Raw genomic sequence first — 22,024 nt, 5'->3', positions numbered from 1 at the left:
GATCAGGCACATTGACCTGATTGGAGCCAATGGCCAATCGTCACAGCAATCAGCTATCATTTCAGTGTTGGTGTGATGCAACTCTCTCTCCAACCCATGGAATTCTAAAGGTCCTTCTCTATGCTAATCAGATTCCTGATAAATCTACACATACTGCATCAACAACTTCAACCATCACTCTTCACCACTCCCGTCAATGTCTAGACAACCTTATGACCTGACCTACTCCTATAAAAATTAGGAAGACACCTTATGGGGGTCTAATGGCTGATGTCTTCAATTATCAGTGAAGCCTGTAATTGACATCAGATTCAGTTTTCTTTGTTGCATACTATTCAAAGCAACCCTGTGACAGCCCCCTTCCTCCTAAACACCTATAATATAATGGTCATTTTGGGGGCAATAGTAAACCCAAAACAGTTCACCGGGTGCATTGACACCATCATATATGACACAAAAGTTGATTTCAACACCCATTTTCTAGTCTCTGAACTGACGTGTTTCAAGCCAGACAGACCGACATGAGACATCCTTGCAGATCTAGTGGCAAACTGCTTGTATCCTTTCTGTTCTGTTTAGCAAATCCTCATTGGAAAACTGTTTAGTTTATTTTGCTTGCAAAGACTGACATGTACTTGTGCTCTATTAGCAGAATTCAACTAATTTATTCATGCTGCCTTTTCATTTATATTTGACATCAGAAAGGAGCCAGTGCCAGTCAGCATGAGATTTAATAATTGATTTGAGCTGGCTTTGAGTGGCACTCAGTCATATTTGAGTGAGGGCAATTAATTACCATTTTTAATTCAATTCAATTCAACTTTATTTATATAGCGCCAATTCACAACAAAGTCATCTCAGGGCACTTTACAGAATAAAGTCAAGATTATAAAGATATATAAAGAGAACCCAACAATTCCCCCTGGAGCAAGCCATAGGCAACAGTGGAGAGGAAAAACTCCCTTTAACGGAAGAAACCTCCAGCAGAACCAGGCTCAGGGTGGACGGCCATCTGCCTCGAGCGGTTGGGGTGAGTGGAAAGTGAAAAGAGAAAAGAACAGAGCAACAAAAGCAACAACAAAACATCTGGCAGATTGGTAGGATCAGTAGCTTCACGCTGGAAGACACACAGCTTCAAAGCCGGGGGACACCTGCACAAAGGGACAGAGAGAGGGGGACAGAGGAGGACAAAGACAACTACGGGAGAGAACACACAGAGTTAATGACATACAGTGGTGACAATTGCTGGATGAGAGGAGAGGAGAGATGGTCAAGAGGAGGAAAGGAGCTCAGTGCATTGGGGGGTGGGTCCCCCAGCAGTCTAAGCCTATGGCAGCATAACTATAAGTAACTATATGCTTTATTAAAAAGGAAGGTTTTAAGCCTAGACTTAAAAGTAGAGAGGGTGTCTGCTTCCCGAATCTGAACTGGGAGCTGGTTCCACAGGAGAGGAGCTTGATAGCTAAAGGCTCTACCTCCCATTCTACTTTTAGAAATTCTGGGAACCACAAGTAGGCCTGCATTCTGAGAGCGAAGTGGTCTACTGGGATGATATGGTGCTATGAGGTCTTCTAAATATGATGGAGCCTGACCATTCAGAGCTTTATATGTAAGAAGCAGGGTTTTAAATTCTATTCTACATTTAATGGGAAGCCAATGGAGAGAAGCTAGTGAAGGTGAAATATGATCTCTCTTGCTAGTTCCAGTCAGCATTTTAGAATGAAGCAGTCAGAAAGTAGATTTTATTTAACAAAATCACAAAAAATAAAGACATACAAGGCAGTAACTCCAAAAGAAAATTTAATTGAGGGGTTGTGTGTCATCTGATTGTGAGACAAAATGTCCATAAGGTGCCTTCAAGCCCATAGAGCAGATTTCTAATTCAGGGGGGTGTCTAATCCTCCATCACAGAGGAGCCTCAGAAGAAACTGTTATCAGATGATTTTAATTATTTCAACCTGCATGTCTCTACGAGTATGAGGATGCTAACATTAAAAATGTCCACATGATGATGTGGCAAGGAAGTGTGGGGAAGAATGGACTTAAAAAGTGAGGGGAACAGGTGCAAACAATGAGGAATAATGAAGGTAAAGCTAAGGAACAGAACTAAGCGCAGGAAGTGGGGAGAAGGGGCCACAAAATAAAAGTCCAAAGGGAGGAAGTGAACTGGGACCATGACACTACATGCAACAGATGTCAGCAGTTGGGGCAACTGTGGCACAGGAACGTAGAGCGGTTGTCCACCAATCTTTCAGCAGTTTTTGATTCCTCTGGTCACATGTTGAAGTGTCCTTGAGCAAGACAATGAACCCCAACTTAGTTGTTCCCGGTGAGCATTGGCCAGCTGCATAGCATCCCCCACAGCGGTGTATGTGTGTTTGTGTGATTGTGAGTGCGAATTTGTGAATAAGAAGCAGTGTAAAGTGCTTTGAGTGCAAATAGGTAGAAAAGCACTATATAGGTGCAGACCATTTACCATGTCGTACCTTTATTCATCAATTTAATTCATCATTTTGCATTAATGAACAGAACAATAGCCCAGTTTCCAAAGGGATACTTGGCTGAAAGAGGTCATAGTGCATCCTAAGTGTCTTGCTAAAGTACAAGACCTACTGAGCTACAAAAGTGTAGTGTGATTAGAGTTGTCTAAAGCTAAGTATTAAACTCTTGAGGTTATTTGTAGTTTTGTTTTACTTTCTTTTGAAGCAAGTAGAGCTCCTGTTAAAGTCTTTCCCAAGCATGATCTGGCCAATATAAAGACTGAATGTTATATCCACACTGAGTCCCCATAAATATAGAGTATTTGTCACATTTTATGGCTTTATAAATTCAGATATTGGAAGTAAAATGTCTTCTGGGGGAAGTAAAATGTCTACTAGATTCATCCTTAGGTAGCTGCAGGTCAACCAAATATAGCAGTTTATTTTGCTTAGTGCAAAACAGGTCTTCTTTTTGGTAGCATTTGTTGAAAAGTCATTATCATTCAGTTTTTTATTTTCAAAGTGGAATGCATGTGCTTGGCACTCCTTTCCTGTAAAGACATTTTAGTCTCTATCAAAGAGTTGGACCAACAATAAAATACCAGGAACCCGTCAGCATGACTAAAAACAAGAATTCCATGATGATCAATGAACCAAACACAACGTTGATTTTGATACACTTGATACTTGATATACTTTGATGCAATGGAGAAATTGCTGCGGACAGCTGCTACACTAGTTTAAGGGTTCTGTGTCTTGATGAAGGAAACTTGAAGTGGCAATGAGAAAGCAACTTTTTTACTACACTACCTCTATAAAGCCTCTTTAAAGTTGGTTCTTAAACAACACGGGCAAATCTAAATTACAAATAAATTATTGAAATAATTTCTTTTGAGTTGATGATTTTTTTTTTTTTTCTTTCAGGATACCTCATTGAACTGGAACCTGGGTAGCCAAAAGAAATCCAAGGCTCTCTACCCTTGTGGATTGGGGAGTCGTACAGCTGTACCAAGACTCCAAACAGGCTCTCAGGATGGGGAGCTCTGAGAAAGCTGTTTTGCTTGATTGGGGCTCCTTCTCTCAGCTCGCAGCCTGAGGAAAAACAGGAAGCACCTCGGTGGAGCTTCGGGGGGGGACTCCAAGGGGACACCAAAGGTGGACCATAACCAGGACCTGCCAAGTTCAGCACAGCAGGAACATGTCTGCACCAAAAGGCCCTTCGTGGATGTGTGGCTCTACAGCCAAGGCTAGCTTTCTGCTATGGATGTGGCTGACCTTCATCTGTGTGACTGGCATTCAGGCCCAACAGCATCCCATGGTCACCACTAATTATGGAAAATTACGGGGCTTAAAGCTTACATTACCCAATGAGATCCTCGGACCAGTGGAGCAGTATTTGGGAATCCCATATGCACTGGCCCCTATAGGGGAGCGGAGGTTCCAGCCACCAGAGCCTCCTATGTCCTGGCCTGGCATCAGGAATGCTACTCAATTTGCACCAGTTTGTCCTCAGTTCTTAGAGGACCGTTTTTTACTCAATGATATGCTCCCCGTGTGGTTCACCGCCAACTTGGATACGTTGGTTACTTATGTGCAGGAGCAAAGTGAGGACTGCCTTTACCTGAACATCTACGTTCCCACGGAGGACGGTAGGTTAAGCATCTTCTTTTTCTTTTTGTCCTCTTCCTTTGTGGTGTCCCCACTTACAGTATATTATGCACAGACACCACTATCTATCCACTATCTATCTATCTATCTATCTATATATATATATATATATATATATATATTTAGATATATATATCTTTCCCCTATGCCAAACATTACTTTTATTGTTTTATTATTTTAGTGCCCAGTTCTTTGGAAAAATCTCTTATATGCTTAAAGTCACCAATACTAGTTCAACTTTGAAAACTATATGCTATATTTAAATAGTAAACTACAAATAGTACATTCTCAAATAAAAATAAGTCACTAATAGGCAGTTCTGTGTTAAGTTTTCTTTTCTCTCAGAGCTTTTTTACTGCACTAACTGCATTCATAAAACACTCTCAGATTCACTATTGAGTTTTTATAGTTAAAAGCACATATCCAACATTCAGCCTAGCACACATATGCTCCATACTCGTCTGTTTGCCCTCGTAGCACCTTGCAGGGATGGGCTTATCTTTGCATATCTTCAGTGTGAAGTCACAAGTTGGAGGTTCAAATGATTTAATAATCTAAAATCACTGCAAAGACAGAAATCTGTAATATGAAGAAAGAGTGGAGTTTTGTTTTGTTTGTAATAGTGGATCTTTGACTATTAATTCTGTTTTCATTCAAAAACTATTTTCAGCTTCCACTCTCCTGTATTTTTGTGCATTGTAGTTATCTAAGTCTCTGTCCAGTGATGCCTTCATATAAAAGCATATCAGAACCAGGCTTTGTTACATTCTTTATAACAGATATGCAGATTGTCATCACACAATCACAATCACATAAAAACATATATATATTTAATATTTCAAATTGGAGGCATTTGTAAATAATTAATGAATAAAACTGCATTTGTTAGAAAAGAGATTACTTTTGCTGTATTGATGAAATGGGTTCCGTGGAAATGTAGTATATACAGTACTTGAGAAGTCTTAGAAAAACAATAAATGATTTTCTTTAACATAGATTTGAAGGTTATGAAAAAGGAATACTATAAGGAATTTTATATTATAATGCATCAGAATGTAATCAGAAATCAAAAGGGAGAATTATACTTTTTTCTTTTGAGGTTTAGGTTTGGTCTGTGCAAACAGTTCTTGAAAAAAAATGTTAGACCCCTCTTGCTTTCTTCTCTTTCTTTGTGCATCTCATACAAAGCTGCTTCAGATCATAAACATAAAACAAAGGGAGCCTGGGAAATTGGAATTGTATGAACTGAAGTCTTATCCAGTACCTAAACAACAAATGCGGAATTCTGTGTTTGGTTTACACCGGATTCACCAGTTCCCCTTTCTTCAAAACACTTCAACTTTTGACACACCAGTCCAGGAAAGGTTGTCCTTAAAGCTCTGAGTCTTATCTAGGTGTGATGTGGCAAAATTCAGACAATCCTTTTTTGTGGGTTAGCAGTGGGTTTTCCCTTACCACTCTGCTATTATGCCATTTTTACCCTGTGTCCTTCAGATAGTGGGGTCATGAGAACTGACATTTATTACGATGGGAGAGGCCGCTCTTTGTTGGATATTTTCTTTGGATCTTTGGTGACTTTGTTGTTGTGCTCTTGGACTAAGATGGTCAGCCACTTTTGGGAGAGTTCAATATTGTTCCAAGTCTTCTCTATGTGTAGATAGTGTCTCTGGAGTGTCTATGGAGTTACAGAGCTTCAGAAATAACATTGTAATCGTTCCCAGACTAAGGGACTTCATTTAGGTATTTATAGATGTAGTAACTGAGGGGGAGAATACTTTATTCTGCAGGCTTGTTTGGATACATTGGGTTTACATTTAGTCATATTACCTCACCTTTTTGTTTAAGTAATATCTATGGTCACACTTACTCTTTGCTCTGGTTGCCAGAAACACAGCTTGGCAAGAGTAGTTCCAATATATTTTTCAATTATGGGGAGACTGTGGCACAGCAAGGTAGTTGTCCACCAATCTCGCAGTTGTTGGTTCGATCCCCGGCTCTTCCAGTCACATGTTGAAGTGTCCTTGAGCAAGACTCTGAACCCCAACTTAGTGTTGGCCAGCTGCATAGCAGCTCCCCCATTGGTGTATGAGTGTGAATGAGAAGCAGTGTAAAGCGTTTTGAGTGCCAATAGGTAGAAAAGCGCTATATAAGTGCAGACCATTTACCATATTAGCTGGGAGCTCATTCCTTGATTTTGCCAGCAGTTTAGACCATTTCCTACATTTTTGGACAAAAGAAAATGCAGCCCTTTTTCAGTAAATACTATTCCATACTATGCCTGATAATAGTTCAATTAACCCAGAGTGATCTAAGATTAAAGTAAAAAGAAGCATCCAACATACGGTTTTGCAACTCGGAGTAGATGTGACAGTAGCTGGGCACTTTACTCACTCAGGTATTGCATTTGACATCTACAGGACTTGTGCATTCTGCAAAAAGCACAGTGTATTGAACATAACCTGGAATGGTTGGAAGTCAGGGGGAGCAGATGGGGCAGTGTGGACTGCCCCTGGAAGAATAGTGAAGCACATTAATGTGTGTCTGGCTGAGATCTTTGACAGCTCAGTGCTAAATTTAGTTTGAGCTCTTGAGGACATGGTAGATTAAAAAGTGCAGGAGAGGGATAATCTCTCAATCTAATCTCTCCTGTGTTGGTGCACAGTCAGGGACATTTCTCAAATGATTCAGTCTCTCCAAATATAAAAGTGATTGTGCTTCAATAAATCAGTGCACAGCGGTTCTGTAAATAGTTTGCTATTGTGCCTGTTTAATGTGCATTTTATTTATCATAGTAGCCTTTTGTGGATTTTTTCATAGGCCTGAGTTGCTCCATAATGGGCATATGGTAAATGGTCTTCACTTATATAGCGCTTTTCTACCTATTGGCACTCAAAGCAATTTACACTGGTTCTTATTCACACCAATGGGGGAGTTGCTATGCAGCTGGCCAACACTCACCAGCAGCAACAAAATTTGGGTTCAGTGTCTTGCTCTAGGACATGTGGTTCAAACCAACAATTGTGGGATTGGTGGACGACCGCTCTACCTTCCTGTGCCACAGTTGTCCAGTTACATATGTGGAAAGTTGTGCCATAATATGCATGAGAATAACCATGCTGAATCATGCTGTTCAGTAGCAGAGCCAACCACTTCTATAGAGACTAAACACAGCTCTGCAGTCTCTGTGGTCATCTCCCACAGCTAGACCTCTTTGGTCGGGAGCTAGCTTTACCATCATAAAGTTGATCAGTGTTACGTTGCTGTGCATTGCAGGTTTGCTGTTTGACAAAACAACTTAATCACTTTCAACTGTATCTCATAGTCATAGTCAACATAAACAGGTGTTTGCTCATTGTCAAGCTGCCAAACTAAATCGCACAAAGTGATTGCCACCGTGAGCTGCATTAGATATACATATGAAAATATAATATTTATTAAAGTATATGTCATATATGAGAAAAGAAGACTGTCTCCTTAATAGCAGAAGATCATGGCTGTAAACTGTTGAATGGACTTTTGTATCTTTATATATTTGATTTCTTTTAATGTGCTTGTATCTTTCATCTTCGGAGTGCATGAGCTTATATTAAATAATAACACCCCACTGAATGATATGATCCTCCCATTTAAATAACTTAATGTCTTTAATAGCCTTAAATTTTAAGATTTTTTGTTTTCTATGATTTGTTTTATGACTGACAACATAGAACCATCAAACAGCAATTAAAGTCTATGTGATATATTAGAAAAGAATACATGTAACTGTCATGTATTTATATATCAAAATTAGTTTTGTCTTTATTAAATCAATTAATAGACTATGTGACTATGTCTCCCTTCGGGGAATCTCTGTGAATGGATTCTTGTAATACATTTTGGGCATTGAGAACTTTGCTGTTGTATTCCAGCAAAGTAAACTGCTGTTCAGTAACACCACCATGACTTTATCCATTTAGCCAAGAAGGCTGTGAAAGTTTCTGTTTTATTATTTTTTTTAATCAGACTAGCTATTACATCATAAACATAAACATTACATCAATTCAGGTAGAACTATACTCTAAGAACTCTAAGCTTTTTGTAATACATTTGTAGAGGCCTGAATTCATCTGGAGGTGAATCTGTAGGAAAGTATGCAGTCTCTTAGATGCAGCAGTCTCTTAGATTAAAGGTGCATAACTCTGTGGCTTGGTAAGTGGACCAAATAGTGCTTTGTAGATGTACATAATGTAGTGAGTTCCATTTTTCGCTCACACTATTTCCTATTATTGCAAATAGAGAAACAAAAGTGTGAGTGGTGACCAATAAAACAGTCATAATAATGTGTCTCCACAGTCTGAGCTCAGTGGGAAGTGACATGTCTATCCCAGTTAGAGCTTCCCTCACTGCCCATCATCTTTATATCCCCCGAGTTGGCCTTTTCAGAAATGTAAAGGTGTAATGTCAAAATATCCTCCCAGCCAAGGCCCAGTGAGGGTTTTATAGTTTTACTGCACCTCGAGTGGGTTGACAGATTAAGCTATCCCAATTCTTTGTCATATGATTTGAAGTTGAAAGAGGAAATCCACTATAGCCTGCACTGAGCACTCTCAAATGACATAGTCAAAGCCATTTTTGTTCAGTACATTGGCCAAGTAGACAAGGTGCTGGCTGTCCGCAGCTGAAATGCCTGAGATTTCTTTTCATTTGTGTGCATAAAAAGAGAAAAATCAGGATATGGATGATGAATGGAAGTGAAGAGAAAGAGAAGCTAGTTTAAAGTGTGTGTGTGTGTGTGTGTGTGTGTGTGTGTGTGTGTGTGTGTGTGCATGTGTGGTGTTAAGGCAGTAAAGCTGGCTTTATCAGCCACTGCAGTAGCAGCAGATTGACTGGAGAGGTGGCATGCAGCTACATTGTGAAGTAATCAGAGTCAAGATGTTGCCCCAAGGGGATTTCTCATAGAGGAAGACAATACACAAGCCATCTCATTTTCTTTTTTTAATTGTCAACCTCCCCTGGATTATTTCTATTTCATTGTTCAATATCCAGCTTAAATAGAAGACCCAGCACAGAGTTAAAGCTGCCCATTACCTTCATATGCCTTTCCACTGGCACTACCAGCACCAGCAATAATTTATTTCAAGCTCACACACCAAAAGTTATTTGTGTTTGGTTTTTTGTGCAGGTTTTGAAGCAAGCTGTTCCTTAATTTAAAATACATTTTGCAGCACTTTACAGGGCGAAAATTAAATGAGGTAGACCAAGGTAACAGAGAAAATGTGGCTCTAAAACCGTATTTCTTCAATCAGTTCAGTCTATGCCAAACACAGTTATTATGTAATCCTGTGAGGTATAAAGTCAGCATTTACATTTTATTTGGTGTAAACTACAGTTCAAATCTGTTCTTCGCTGAGCCATAGCTTCCCTAGTGTGTTGTAGAAAATAAAATCCTGGAAGACAAGTAAAAAAAATGCAGCAAAATTGTAAGTCACTGCATCATGGCTTGTGCTAAATGGGGGAAGGTTAAGACAGAAAACTGGGCTTTTAATCCAGAAAAGACTGAGGCATACATGTTCGTCCTTCCAGTAGGAAGCTTGAAACTGCGGTCTCATCTGCTCTGAGACGGTGGCAGTGGTTATAAGTGTGAATGTGTAACACCACTACGAAACAAAGCACAAAATTACATTCAAACAAATTACCCATTAAATTCAGAATTCGGCTACAAAAGATAAACGATCTTAAAGCCAACGAGAGACCAGAATTATATCTTTTTTCGTTTGATTTTAGTCATTTACTTCACACAGTGCAGATGTTAATACAATGACAATGCTACTTCAATATATGTAAATTAATTGTAATGTATAACTAAATTCTAATGCAACTCAAACACGATGATGTTGTGGACCTGTACATGAGAAAACTGTCTCTAACCGGACCTCCTAAATCACAATTGAATACCCCTCTTCTAAAGCTTCAGCTTTTTGGTTGATTGTGTCCAAATTTCACAGATTAGTTCATTATAATATGAATATAGATAGCAAGGAATTAGTTTAAATAGTAGAGTGAGTTGGGAAAATAGAGGAGTATTTGTTTAAACTTCCCAACAGTTTGACCCTGCTGTGGTAATGCAAATCACATTGCAGAACTTTTACCTCAAGGACTTCACCTCTACCTACGTCTGTTGGAAGCAGAGTCAAAATTTAGTTCACCAAAAAGTCCCTGCTTATGGGATAGTACTTTTTTAATGTCAAGGGACTATTGGGGTGCAGCCTAAAGTGCTGAACATTGCTCATTGGTCAAGTTCTGCAAGGAACTTTAATAAACCAGTATTTTGTTTTACTTGTTTGTCACAAAACTCAGGATGGAAAAACTGAGATTTCAAACTTGATGGACTGATGATGAATAAGCATATAAAATAGTTTAACTGCAATCTTATAATATTTGAGCAGGGTAATTTGTTCAATCTTTCCAGGGCTTAGGTCCTGCTGTGGAAATACAAATCATAATTTCCTTGAGGAGTTTTATATTGAAAAAGGTTCCTGGATTCTAGTTTCTGGAAAAGGAATGATCATATTCTGGTGGAAATGCATCTAGGGACTGGAAATAGGGTTGTGTTATGTTTGAAGTACACCACCAAAGTTGCTGACAGGTAACAATGGTAGCATCATCATTATATTTGGGAACTATGTCCAGATACTTTGGCCTCAGCAGTATAGTTTTTGTTTGTTCTTCACTTTATCTGTGTGCAACATTTTTAATATAACAATATTTTAAGGCTTACATGAATTCTAACATTAAAGATGAGGATATTTTATCATTGCATACTTCAGTTGTCTGATGTTGTGCTAGAGGTGCCAATACTGACTTCTTCTTTTCCTTTCGACTGTTCATCTGCCTCCATCTAACCCTATCCTCTGTATCCTCTTCTCTCACACCAACTAACTTCATGTCCTCTCTCATAAATATTCTCTTTGGTCCTCCTCTAGACCTCCTGCCTGGCAGCTCCAACCTCAGCAACCTTCTATCAATATATTCAAAGTGTCTCCTCTGAACATGCCCAAACCACCTCAGTCTGGCCTCTCTGACATTATCTCTGAGGTGCCAATACTGACTCTATGTCAGAATAACTAGCTGGTTTTCACTGTACACTGCCTTTGAAAAATTGTCTAAAACTAAAATCACAGACAAACTGAAAACAAAAGTCTACATTTATTAAATTTTTTTATAATTCATGTTCCCTAAGTCTAACTATAACCAGATAAGCTAAAGTATGCACCAATTAAAGGAGGCACATACTGTACTATATGGCAGATGTCCTGCTATTGTTACTACTAGTATAGGGAAACAATAATATTTATTCAGTCATGTTTTTAAGTATGTACTCATAGCAGCAGTAGTACTGACAATAAAGAACTGTAGTAAAGAAATGTGTCTTTTCAGTCTCAGGAGTCTATAATGGAAACTTAAATTGTTTTTTAATAGTCAAGGCTTTTATGATGAACAATAGATTTGTATTTTTGCATTACTATTTCATGTCACCTTGTGTCTGAAGGTGGTATAGAATTTGTAACACATGATATCCAATATCTAGAAACCCTCAAAAAGTCTGAGTTACTTTTTTAAAATGATGTAAAAATTTTCACATGGGATTAGCAGGGTCATCTACAGTACCTTCAGGCACCTAAAGCCGAGTATCATCAGCATAGCAGTTGAAACAATTCCATGGCTACATATAATTTAGCAGATAGGTAGCATACAAAGAGAAAAAAACAGAAGGCCATTAGCAGAGACTTATATGGCTACCACATATTTCACACCAGTTTAAAAAATAAGCTGTAAATATTAAATTAACAATAGGTGAACACATACAGTAAATTTAGAGCCCAGCAAGAGCTAAGATAATGATTCTAAATCCTAAATTGCTTGTCTGGTTCTATAAAAGAAACACAAAAAGAGGAAATTATTTTGTACATCTCTGTTTACCTAGACGTTAAGATCATCATGAAACAAATATGAGCAGCTAAGAAATAATTACAACATACATACTTAAATATACAAGTCTCAGATCAACAGTATGGTAGAGATAATAATAGGAATGTACTGATTGAGTGTGTACAAATACTAGGTTTTATAATGATCATATTATTGCACTGGATTAAAATCTAGTTTTAGATTTCCTTAACCTGATATCCTCTGGGTTCTTGTGTATGTAAATGTACATTCGTTTAATTGGATTTGTTGGATCCCCGTTATGTGCTAATTCTTTGCGGTAAACATTTTCCATTTTCCGACATCCCACAATTCCACCACTATTTGTCAAGCTGCTTCTTGGTGCACAACATGTGGTGAAATGTTTGACTTTGCTTTTAAAGTTTGCCGTATTTGTAAAAATGAAATTGTGGCCACAGTGTGATGCCTTTCAGAAGAAAATATGATGCTAACTTTAGAAAAACAGACTACCTGCCTATAGAATCTTAGTTGTTATTGTTAAAAGCAACATTTTTACTAGTATCAAAGCTGAGATCTTCTATTTCAGCACTAAGTGGCCTTGCAGTGCCTCTAAAAGGAGCTGGCATTGTCTGTTTCTTGTGTAGGGGTATATGATAGTTAATCATTCGCAATAAGTGGTGGAAGGAAAGGAATAGAGCTTAGGTTATTACATGGCAGACAGACGCAGAAGTGACACGTGTTGTAAACTCCTCTTCTCTTAGTCTGCTCAATGCTTCACTATAGGTGACAGATTAAACAGCAGTTAGGATGTAACATTTGGCATCTGTGATCTTGTGACATGCAGCACTTGCCATCAGGCTGTCTTTACGTAACCCTTGAAAAAAGAAATAAAGATTTATTCCTCCCCCAACCCCCTACCAAGTTGGTCAAGTTTGCTGAACACATTCTCATCCCACAGTGTCAGATATTGATGCTTCCTAAGGCATTAAATTGTGCTGCTTTGATGCCACAGGTACCATTTAGCAGTACTATTCGATGCTCTAGGTGACTATTTGAAACCATGGGAACAATGGCATCTGATATTGATGAAACAGGTACACATTGGCATCAGTAGAGGACACTGCAGAGGGGTCACTATTTGATGCTACAATAACGATGTTATATGCTCAAAAAAACTGTTCTAGGGTTAGGGAAAATAACTTAAGGGTCAGGTTAGGGTTAGGTACAAAGACTTCAGAGTAACGTTAAGTTAGAAGATAAATGTAATAAAAACCAAATGCTACAAACAGTGACAGCGGCAAACACATACTCCTTTACTGTAGTAACTATGTGTGTCATGTTGTGTTAGGATCATCATTAAAGTGCACCACGTCTTATATTCAGGTTGTAAAGGGATGGTACATTTTAACTTAGAGCAAGCCACAACAATATTCGATGAACACAATTTGTTTAGGACCTAATTTGTTTTTGTGTGTGTGTGTGTTTGTGCGTTTGTGTGTGGTTTGCGATACCAGCCTGAGCAGATGTGTACGTTCATGCTTGAGTGGGTTACACTGATATGGCACTAGCCTGTGTTTGTGCAGCTTGCTCTCTTGCCGAGTAACTATATTGTGCAAACACTTCACTGTCCCAGCCATGCTGCCACATTATGTGCCTGTTGAGACCTATTCTCCACTATTTGCTGATCAGTGAATGCTATATGACACATGATGGAGGTGAGAGCACAATAAGATGAGCTGATGGTACATTCGGAGCCGTGTAAGAGCTCAAGGACTGTTGGACAGCATGGATAATGGGCCCCGTTTTTTCAGCAAAAACTCATTTGTATTGTGAATGCTTCATTTCATTAAAGTGAAGCAGCACTTGCAGTAATAACCCCATATTATTTCTCCCATTTTAAAAATAGGCTCCATGGTTTTGCAAAATTGTAGTGTATCACAATCATTACATTTTCAGTGAACTCTCTGTTACTGCTTCTTAACCCAACACAACTGACAGATTCTTGTTTTAAACAGTGAGGTGCTTGTGAGGACAGATTTGGATTAGGGAGATTTGTGGAAACATATCTTTAAAAGGATAATAAACATTTTCGGACACCCAAAGCCCACTAATTTTCTTACTGTATGATTTAACGGGTTTGAAAGAGCTTAACTTGCTAGAACTATGTAACTAGTGAGTTATCTGTGCAAAGTTTAACTATTGCTATAAGAGTTGCAAGGATGGTACCATTAAGCTGTTTATAGACCAACCTTACCTCCAACCTCACAGACCACAACAGGCTACGCACATTAGAAACCCAAACTGTGTTCGTAAATGACATTCAAGAGCAATTTTGGACATTTTGCTATTTCTCACTGATTCCGGTCATTATGTTAAGTGTGGCTAACTATGACCTAACTCCAGTTCCGCTCTCAACACACAGACAAGAGGTTGATATTTTCTCACGGTCACATCATACTTTAATAGCAGACAGAGAGTAATCAGACTGGCATCTCTTTTGTATTATTTGATTAACTAACGGTTTTATTGTTAAAGGCTTTTGTTTGTATTTATATAATTGACAGCAGAAAACTGAGAGAGAGGAAGAAAGTAGAAGAAATTGTATGACAGCTATAAAGGTATTTGACAGGAACTGGATCTCATCAGAACATGCAACCTCACTTGACTTAAAGTCTGATACAAATGAACTTTTTTAGAATAAATAGATAATAAAATATGGTGTTTCTTCAATATAACATTATTTCTAACAGTGTGGAGAAGACTGTAAAACATTTTTTACCCTAGCTGCTTATCCTGTGTAGGGTTGCAAGGGGGGTGGAGCCTATCCCATCTGTCATTGGGCGAGTGTCACAGTAAACCTTGTACACTTTGCCAGTCTTTTTCAGGGCCAACACAGAGGGACACCCACAGAGAGGGATACCCACTACTCGTGCTCACATTTACAACTATGGGCAATTTAAAGTCACCAGTTAACCAAACATGGATGTATTTGGACATGCATGTACATACATTTGTTATAATAAGTAAGGGTCCTATAAACACACTAACAGTATTGAGTTGGTAATACAGGAGCTGAGTTCTATATCTGGAGGTCTCTTAGCAGGTGCTACTGTTCAAAATAACTGAAAACAGCAGAAATCAGAATGAGCTAACAGACATATTTAGTTGTTAAATATGGCTGTGTGAGCCTGATTTGTCTTACACTGCGATTTAAATTGGATAAGTTCATAGGTCTTTAACTGACACTCCTGACTGCTGCCTAATCCAACAGGGCAATATGATCCAACTGGATTTAAAGGCAGTGAATCGGCTCTCAAAATAAGCACAATCTGAACAGGTGTTTGTGAGAGCTTGTGTGTCTCAAATGTGGCGATTTGCTGTTTGCAAGTGTAAAAATCATGCACTGTTTATGGCGAAACATATTCAACAAGAACCTGTGTGGAAAGTATATTGTTTTTTAAAATACCAATACCATTTTTTTTAATCAGTTATATTCAACATTTTTAAACAGCACATTGTTTACTTGATGTTCCTTGTACTGGTCTAGCATGTGCAGATGCATAAAATAATGTATTATGAATCTCAGTCTGTGATGTTTAGAGGTGCCTATAGGCAGATTATATTAGTTATGGACAAAGTGAGGTAAAGTTATATCATTTTATTTTGGTACGCAAAAAACTAACATGTTGCTGATTGTGTTTCTAGCACACACATAGACCAGTGGTTTTATTATTTTTATCCTCCTGAAGCTAATCCCTGTAAATCTGTTTCCCTGTCTGTGTATAAATATTCTTCATAACAGCAAAAGATGATTCTGTAATTTGGTTAAACCTAAACACCAACGCACTTGTTGTGTAAAAGGAGAATGCAATGATTTGTAAATTATTTGAGTCCTATTTGGCTTGTTAATAATAGAAAGAGAATATATATTAAATGTCTTTGTTTTATGAAAAATATGCACATTTCAAATGTAATGCTAGAAAGGTGTTACTAGCTTAAAAAAGTAGGGACAGGGACTGTATCAGTTATATATTGCTAAACAAAAACACCTGGTGGAACATCTCACAACTAATTACATTGGTACCAGGTTAGTATCATAATTGTGTACAAAATAAGCAAAGAGTTAAAAAATTAAGAATAATGTTTCATAATTTGTTGTTAGGAGCAAAGGTCAAAAAAGAGAAACAAATCTTTTTTATTCAGCATACTGTAATATTTAATGTACATTCAGCTTTTACAATTGCAATTTTATCAGCAATCAGTAAAGTTAATTTTTAATTTAAGTTATCAATGCATAATGGATTTATCAATATTTGGAAATCATTGCATAGGCCCAGGAACACCTCTGAAAACCTCTCCCAGTGAACACAGTTGTGTGTGAATACATTAAACCTCTACCATGCAAAGCTCAACAGACCAATCACAAGGCATCAAAAAGTTCCACTTTATCCTGTTCTTTTGGTGTTACATGCTGACCTTAAATGTATCCTTTTGCTTTGGTAAGACTTCTTATACATAGGCAAGTTGTCAGGGCGGGTGGATAGGAACCATGACACATGACCATATTACAGCAGTGATTGGACTAAGCACATGCTTATTATAGTAGTATAAGGAGTAGGTGTGTAACATTTTTACTGTATTTAGGTATTTATTGTTTAGATTTAACTTAACTTTACCATACCCTTAATATAAGATGCCAAAGGGAGTAACAAATTGTGAAATATGATGCTTTGGTAAGCATCATCATCTCAGACTGTAAGATGAGAAGGAGTTGGAAACATCCAAATTCAGAAGCATTGCCCCTTTCTTTGAACCTGACGTTATTAAAAATGAACTGAAGTAAAGTGGTAAAATGCTTATGGTCTGAACATTCGATATTCTTACTGGAATTCTTGAATGCCTCATCCTCCATGGAAGTGGAGGGACTATCTTGCCATCTGTTTTATCAAATATAGATATTAAATTATTGCATTCTCTTTTTATTTACATTTTACAAGGCATCCCAACTCTTTTGGAAATGCTGTTGTATGGAAGTAGATAAAAGCTAAAGACAAATGAAAACAAAGGGAAATATATTTTAAAAAAGATTGCAAATGAGTTTAGCATGATTATAGCCAAGACCGGAATTTGCTTTTATAAAAATTAATAATAAAAATGATTTGTTACTTTGTTTTTGAGATCTTTAATATGAAAAACCCTTCTTTCAGTGCTCTTCAAAATGCAACAAATTGTGAATCCAACTTTGCCTATGCGCCTAGTGTCTGACTGATGCCCCTGTTTTGCTGCAGCTCACTGACTGTAAAGTTAATGATAGCATGGATCCCACCAGTATGGCAGATTTGTTTTAGCTGATGAAACTATCACAAATTGCTATTCATGCCTAAACTCACATGTTAAAAAAATGTCAAAAACACTTCATCACACAGTGTGTTCAGTTCACAGATCCCACCTGTTTTTTCACGCTTTTTTCCCCACCTTTTACATTTAAAATTTTCCCTGTACCGTATTTTTCTCCTCAACACCAGGGGGCAATTTAAAAAGGCAAGATGCAGATTTCAAGAGTAATGGTGGACATTTCTATATTTTTCTATATTTTTCCCCTTTTTGACCATAAAAAAAAGCCTGAAATTTGTGCATGACAGAAAACCTACATTTCATTTGACCCCTCTCCTTCTAGTTTTACTCCTATTAAAGTGCATCTGAGTGCAAATACACTTAAGCTCTTTCTTCTATGAAGTCATGGAAATCAGTGGATATTGTGTACAGTTATAGAGCCTCTCTAAACAGAAGGAGGTCCCAGTAATTTCTTTCTCAACAATGTATTTTTGCCAATTCAATTCAGTTGAGAATTCAGCTCTGCATGTTATTTTGCTTCCTCTGATGAATTCACATTTTAAAACAATCAAGTCCCTCTCCTTCCTTGCTACATTTCTTTCTTTCTTCCTTTATTGCTCCGTGAAGCATAACCACTAACGCATGCTATTTTGACAATGGAAATTTGTTCATTTGTTCAGAAATTCTCTGCAATGTTTTTTTTTCATTCCTTCTATTATCACTGTTATTCTGTTATTAGTCTGCATGATAAAAACTGAATAGTGCAGTCATTTGTCTTTACTGTGTTGGCAAAGTCTGTGGGGAATGGCAGATGACTGGAGGTGAAAAAGCCATAGGAAATGTGTCTTTTAAAGGGCATCATTAGTCCTCCAGTGGAGAGACATGCAAGTGCCAGAAAAGACAGTGACATTTCTGAGTTGCATTATTATGGGCAGTTTTTTCTTTTTACGGCTGTTGATCTAGAGAGTGATATTTGACATAATCCTCACCGTGCGCTCTCCTGCATGAGTTAGCATTAGCCAAACAGTTGTAAATGCACTTATATAGCGCTTTTCTACCTATTGGCACGCAAAGTGCTTTACAGTGCTTCTTAATTACCCATTCACACTCACAATCACAAACACACTCATACACCGATGGGGGAGCTGCTATGCACCTGGCCAGCACTCAACTAAGTTGGGGTTCAGTGTCTTGCTCAAGGACACTTCGACATGGGACTGGAGGAGGTGGGGATTGAACCAACAACTGTGAGATTGGTGGACAACTGCTCTACCTTCCTGCGCCACAGTCGCCCACAAATAAATAATTTTATGTGAAAAATTGTGTGTGTTAGGTGTGTGCCTGTATTTCAGGTTTAGCACAATTGTCTTTAAACATTAAGACAATTCAAAAGTTACTTACTTTTAAAAACTCACTGGGTCAAGTTTTTAAGCAACTGTTATGTATGTATGTATTTATTTATTTAAATTCAGTTTTAAAAAAAGGATTATTCCAGTATTTTTGATACAGATGCATATGTAGTTAAGGGAAAACCTTATAAGACAATGGGGAAACATCAGGTGACCTGATAAACTGAAACTGACCTTAAAATTTCTTGCTTGGTTGGGACAGTCACTGAAGATCTTGAATTGACACTGATGCTGTTTTATAAGGTCTGGGGAGACCAGAACTTCATGGAAAGATTCAGTGGAAGATGTCACTCTTTCATCATCCAAGCTGAGATGTCAGAGAGACAGGCAGAATGGTAAATGGTAAATGGTCTGCACTTATATAGCGCTTTTCTACCTATTGGCACTCAAAGCGCTTTACACTACTTCTTATTCACCCACTCACAATCACACACACACTCATACACCGATGGGGGAGCTGTTATGCAGCTGGCCAACACTCACCGGGAGCAACTAAGTTGGGGTTTAATGTCTTGCTCAAGGATACTTTGACATGTGACCAGGGAAGCTGGGGTTTGAACCAACAACTGTGAGATTGGTGGACAACCGCTCTACCTTCCTGTGCTACAGTCCCCCCATGAATGTGTAATGAGATGCTGGAGTCCTCTGGTAGAAAGGACAGTGTATCATCAGTGTAGCAATCAGTGGATTATGGAATCCAAGGAGTATTAGTAGTATAGATGGAGAAATGAAAAGGACAGAGAACTAAGCCCTGCAGCACACTGGTGGAGAGGCCATGAGTCCTTGAAACATGATACACTGAATGTTTGTTCAGATGTGTAAGACCTAAAGTTGGCCAGACCTGTATGAGAGATTCCCATGTCAGAGAGTGCAAACAGGAGTATCCGATGGTTCACATTGTCAAAGGCTGCAGGTACATCCTAGGATTGGGACAAAAGACTGAACTGCAGCTTTTTATCCTGCAGGGATTTCAGGAGTGCAACTTGTAGGCCATACATGTAATGAGAGAGCTGGAAACTGGACTCAAATTTGATGCCCAGTCACCTGACGGAAGATTGCTCACCTGATGCAGGAGGCAGAAAAGCACACTGCACATGAACACTTGTGTTTGTGCACCACCACCACTTTAAAGTATGATGACATAAAAGTCATTTTTCTAGGCTGTGGGAATATTTTACAAATAGAAAAAGATCAAAATTGATTTATCGAATTATCATTGGAAAGACAGCAGAGGTAGCACTAATCTTGTTCAAATCCTTTAAAACCTAAAATTGTAATGATTTGATATACAGTATCACCTGTACCTGTGGCTTGGTGTTGAAATACCTAAGTCTAACTACCTAAGGGAGTTTTACAAGGTCCTTTGTAGAAAAATACAGTTAGTGTATTAATACTGTTATGTAACCAGGAGGAGCTGGGATTCAAACAACTGGCCCTGTGGTCCATGGATGACAGCCTTTCCATCTGAACTACAGCCGCCCCCACAGAACTGGTATATTATGATAAACTACTGACTAATAACACAAACTAATAACTAATATTTTGTCTCTAGGTAAAATTTGAGAAAGTATGTAGTTTCTTCTTACTGAATTTGTTTAATTTACTATACAGCACTGCATTATGATTTTTGTTGTGAGCTCAGTGATCTCAGATGAATCCTCCACTGAGCTGATCTGTCTGCTTCATGTGCAGAGCCCTGCTATAATGAGCTGCTGCTGTCATAGATCAGGGGGTAATTATATGCAAATTATGAGCATAAATTGAATAAAAGGTGCTATGTAAATTTGCTTTGTAATCCTGTAAATATGTAAATTTCTTTCATTTTAACATTTGGTACCAATTTAGGATCAGTTTAGTATCATTATTTTTGTTTTTCTACTAAAATAACCCAACAAAAGAGAAAAACTAACAACGCCGTGCAGAACTGCCTGACTTATCTCTAATTGTGGCTTTCGCCTAGTAAAGACATAAATCTTTTAAACACCTAACAAATAATTTAATTTACAAATCATTTTCTGATGAAAAATTTTATCAAATAGGGGGATAGTCCCTTTGTGTCTCCCATATTACAAGTGAGAGCTGGGAAGCTCTTTAGACTTTAAGAGAACTGAAGAATTCTAATTCTGTGGGGTTTGATTCCATCAAGCAACACCTTTCCCATCACATTAGTACAGGTGTGGCTGTCATTGGGCGATTGAAGATCTAGTTCCAATTTCGTACAATTATCATTGTGACTATGAGGTGTCAAGTTTTTTTGGGGTTTCGGCTTGAACAACTGCCCAAACTTGAAAAAGGCAACCACATGAGGTGCAGGAATACCTCAGTTTCCTCTGTCATGTTTATTGATGCTTTCTTCGATAAACCTGGCTCAGAACGTGTTCAAAGCAGGTTCAGAGCAGGATCAAAGCATGAGAGAAACAGTAGAAACAGGTTGATAACTTTACAAAGAGAAAGTGAAAAGAAATACAATGCAACACTATATTATATCACCAACATTATGGACCCTTTAATCCCCCACTAATATTACAGGTTTAACATAAGTTTAAAAGAAATACAGCGTCAAGTACACTCCATGCTCGATCACTCCACATGCACAGGGCTACTTAGCATACCATGCTGAATACACGATAAAACACATAACCCTAAACCCTAAACGTGTTTAATTTGTGCTTAAACCTAACTTAATCAAACAAACTGCTATGTTTAAGTTGTAATCCTTTTTTAGGATATACAATAATGTTATGGTAGATGCCACTTTTATCACGGTTAGTGGGACTCAGACAATAACACAGGACAGGCAAGGCAGTGGAAAGCACTAAATGTAATTTATTGGGGTACTATTTGGTAAGGAGAAGTGGATGGTATGGTAGGGAGAAGACTAGACTAGAATGTGGTGATCTAGGAGGAAGGCAGAAGGTGAGTAAAGTGTCTTGACATTAAATACAGAATATTGCAGGAATGTGTGCAACACAGATCACTCACTTTGGTGCTATTGTAAGAGAGAAAAAATGTATATGGTCATTTAGGTTGAAGAACTTAACGAAAAGTAAACTAAAAGAGGATATGTTGAAGTTTAATGTAAATGGTAAGTCACAAACATAATTTCAATAAGATTGAAGATGATTGTTTTCCCAAATATTCTATTACATACTGTACATTCATATTGTGTGACTACTTCATTACTAAGCTTTTTTTAAGCTTGTGCTT

General features: G+C 38.0%; 1 protein-coding gene across 4 annotated transcripts in view; it reads left to right on the top strand.

Moving 5' to 3' along the window:
• Nucleotides 1–22,024, top strand: part of nlgn4xa (neuroligin 4 X-linked a) — a 129,487-nt gene that overhangs the window by 10,640 nt on the left and 96,823 nt on the right. For all 4 annotated transcript variants that reach the window (XM_067493488.1, XM_067493486.1, XM_067493490.1 and 1 more), the window contains exon 2: nucleotides 3,405–4,129. In XM_067493488.1, coding sequence (XP_067349589.1) covers nucleotides 3,679–4,129 — 451 coding nt within the window. In that variant the 5' untranslated portion in view covers nucleotides 3,405–3,678. The remainder of the gene's footprint in view (nucleotides 1–3,404; nucleotides 4,130–22,024) is intronic.

The sequence above is a fragment of the Channa argus genome, chromosome 23 (assembly GCF_033026475.1).
Source record: "Channa argus isolate prfri chromosome 23, Channa argus male v1.0, whole genome shotgun sequence".
Taxonomy (NCBI): domain Eukaryota; kingdom Metazoa; phylum Chordata; class Actinopteri; order Anabantiformes; family Channidae; genus Channa; species Channa argus.
This window is presented reverse-complemented; position numbering and strand designations above follow the sequence as displayed.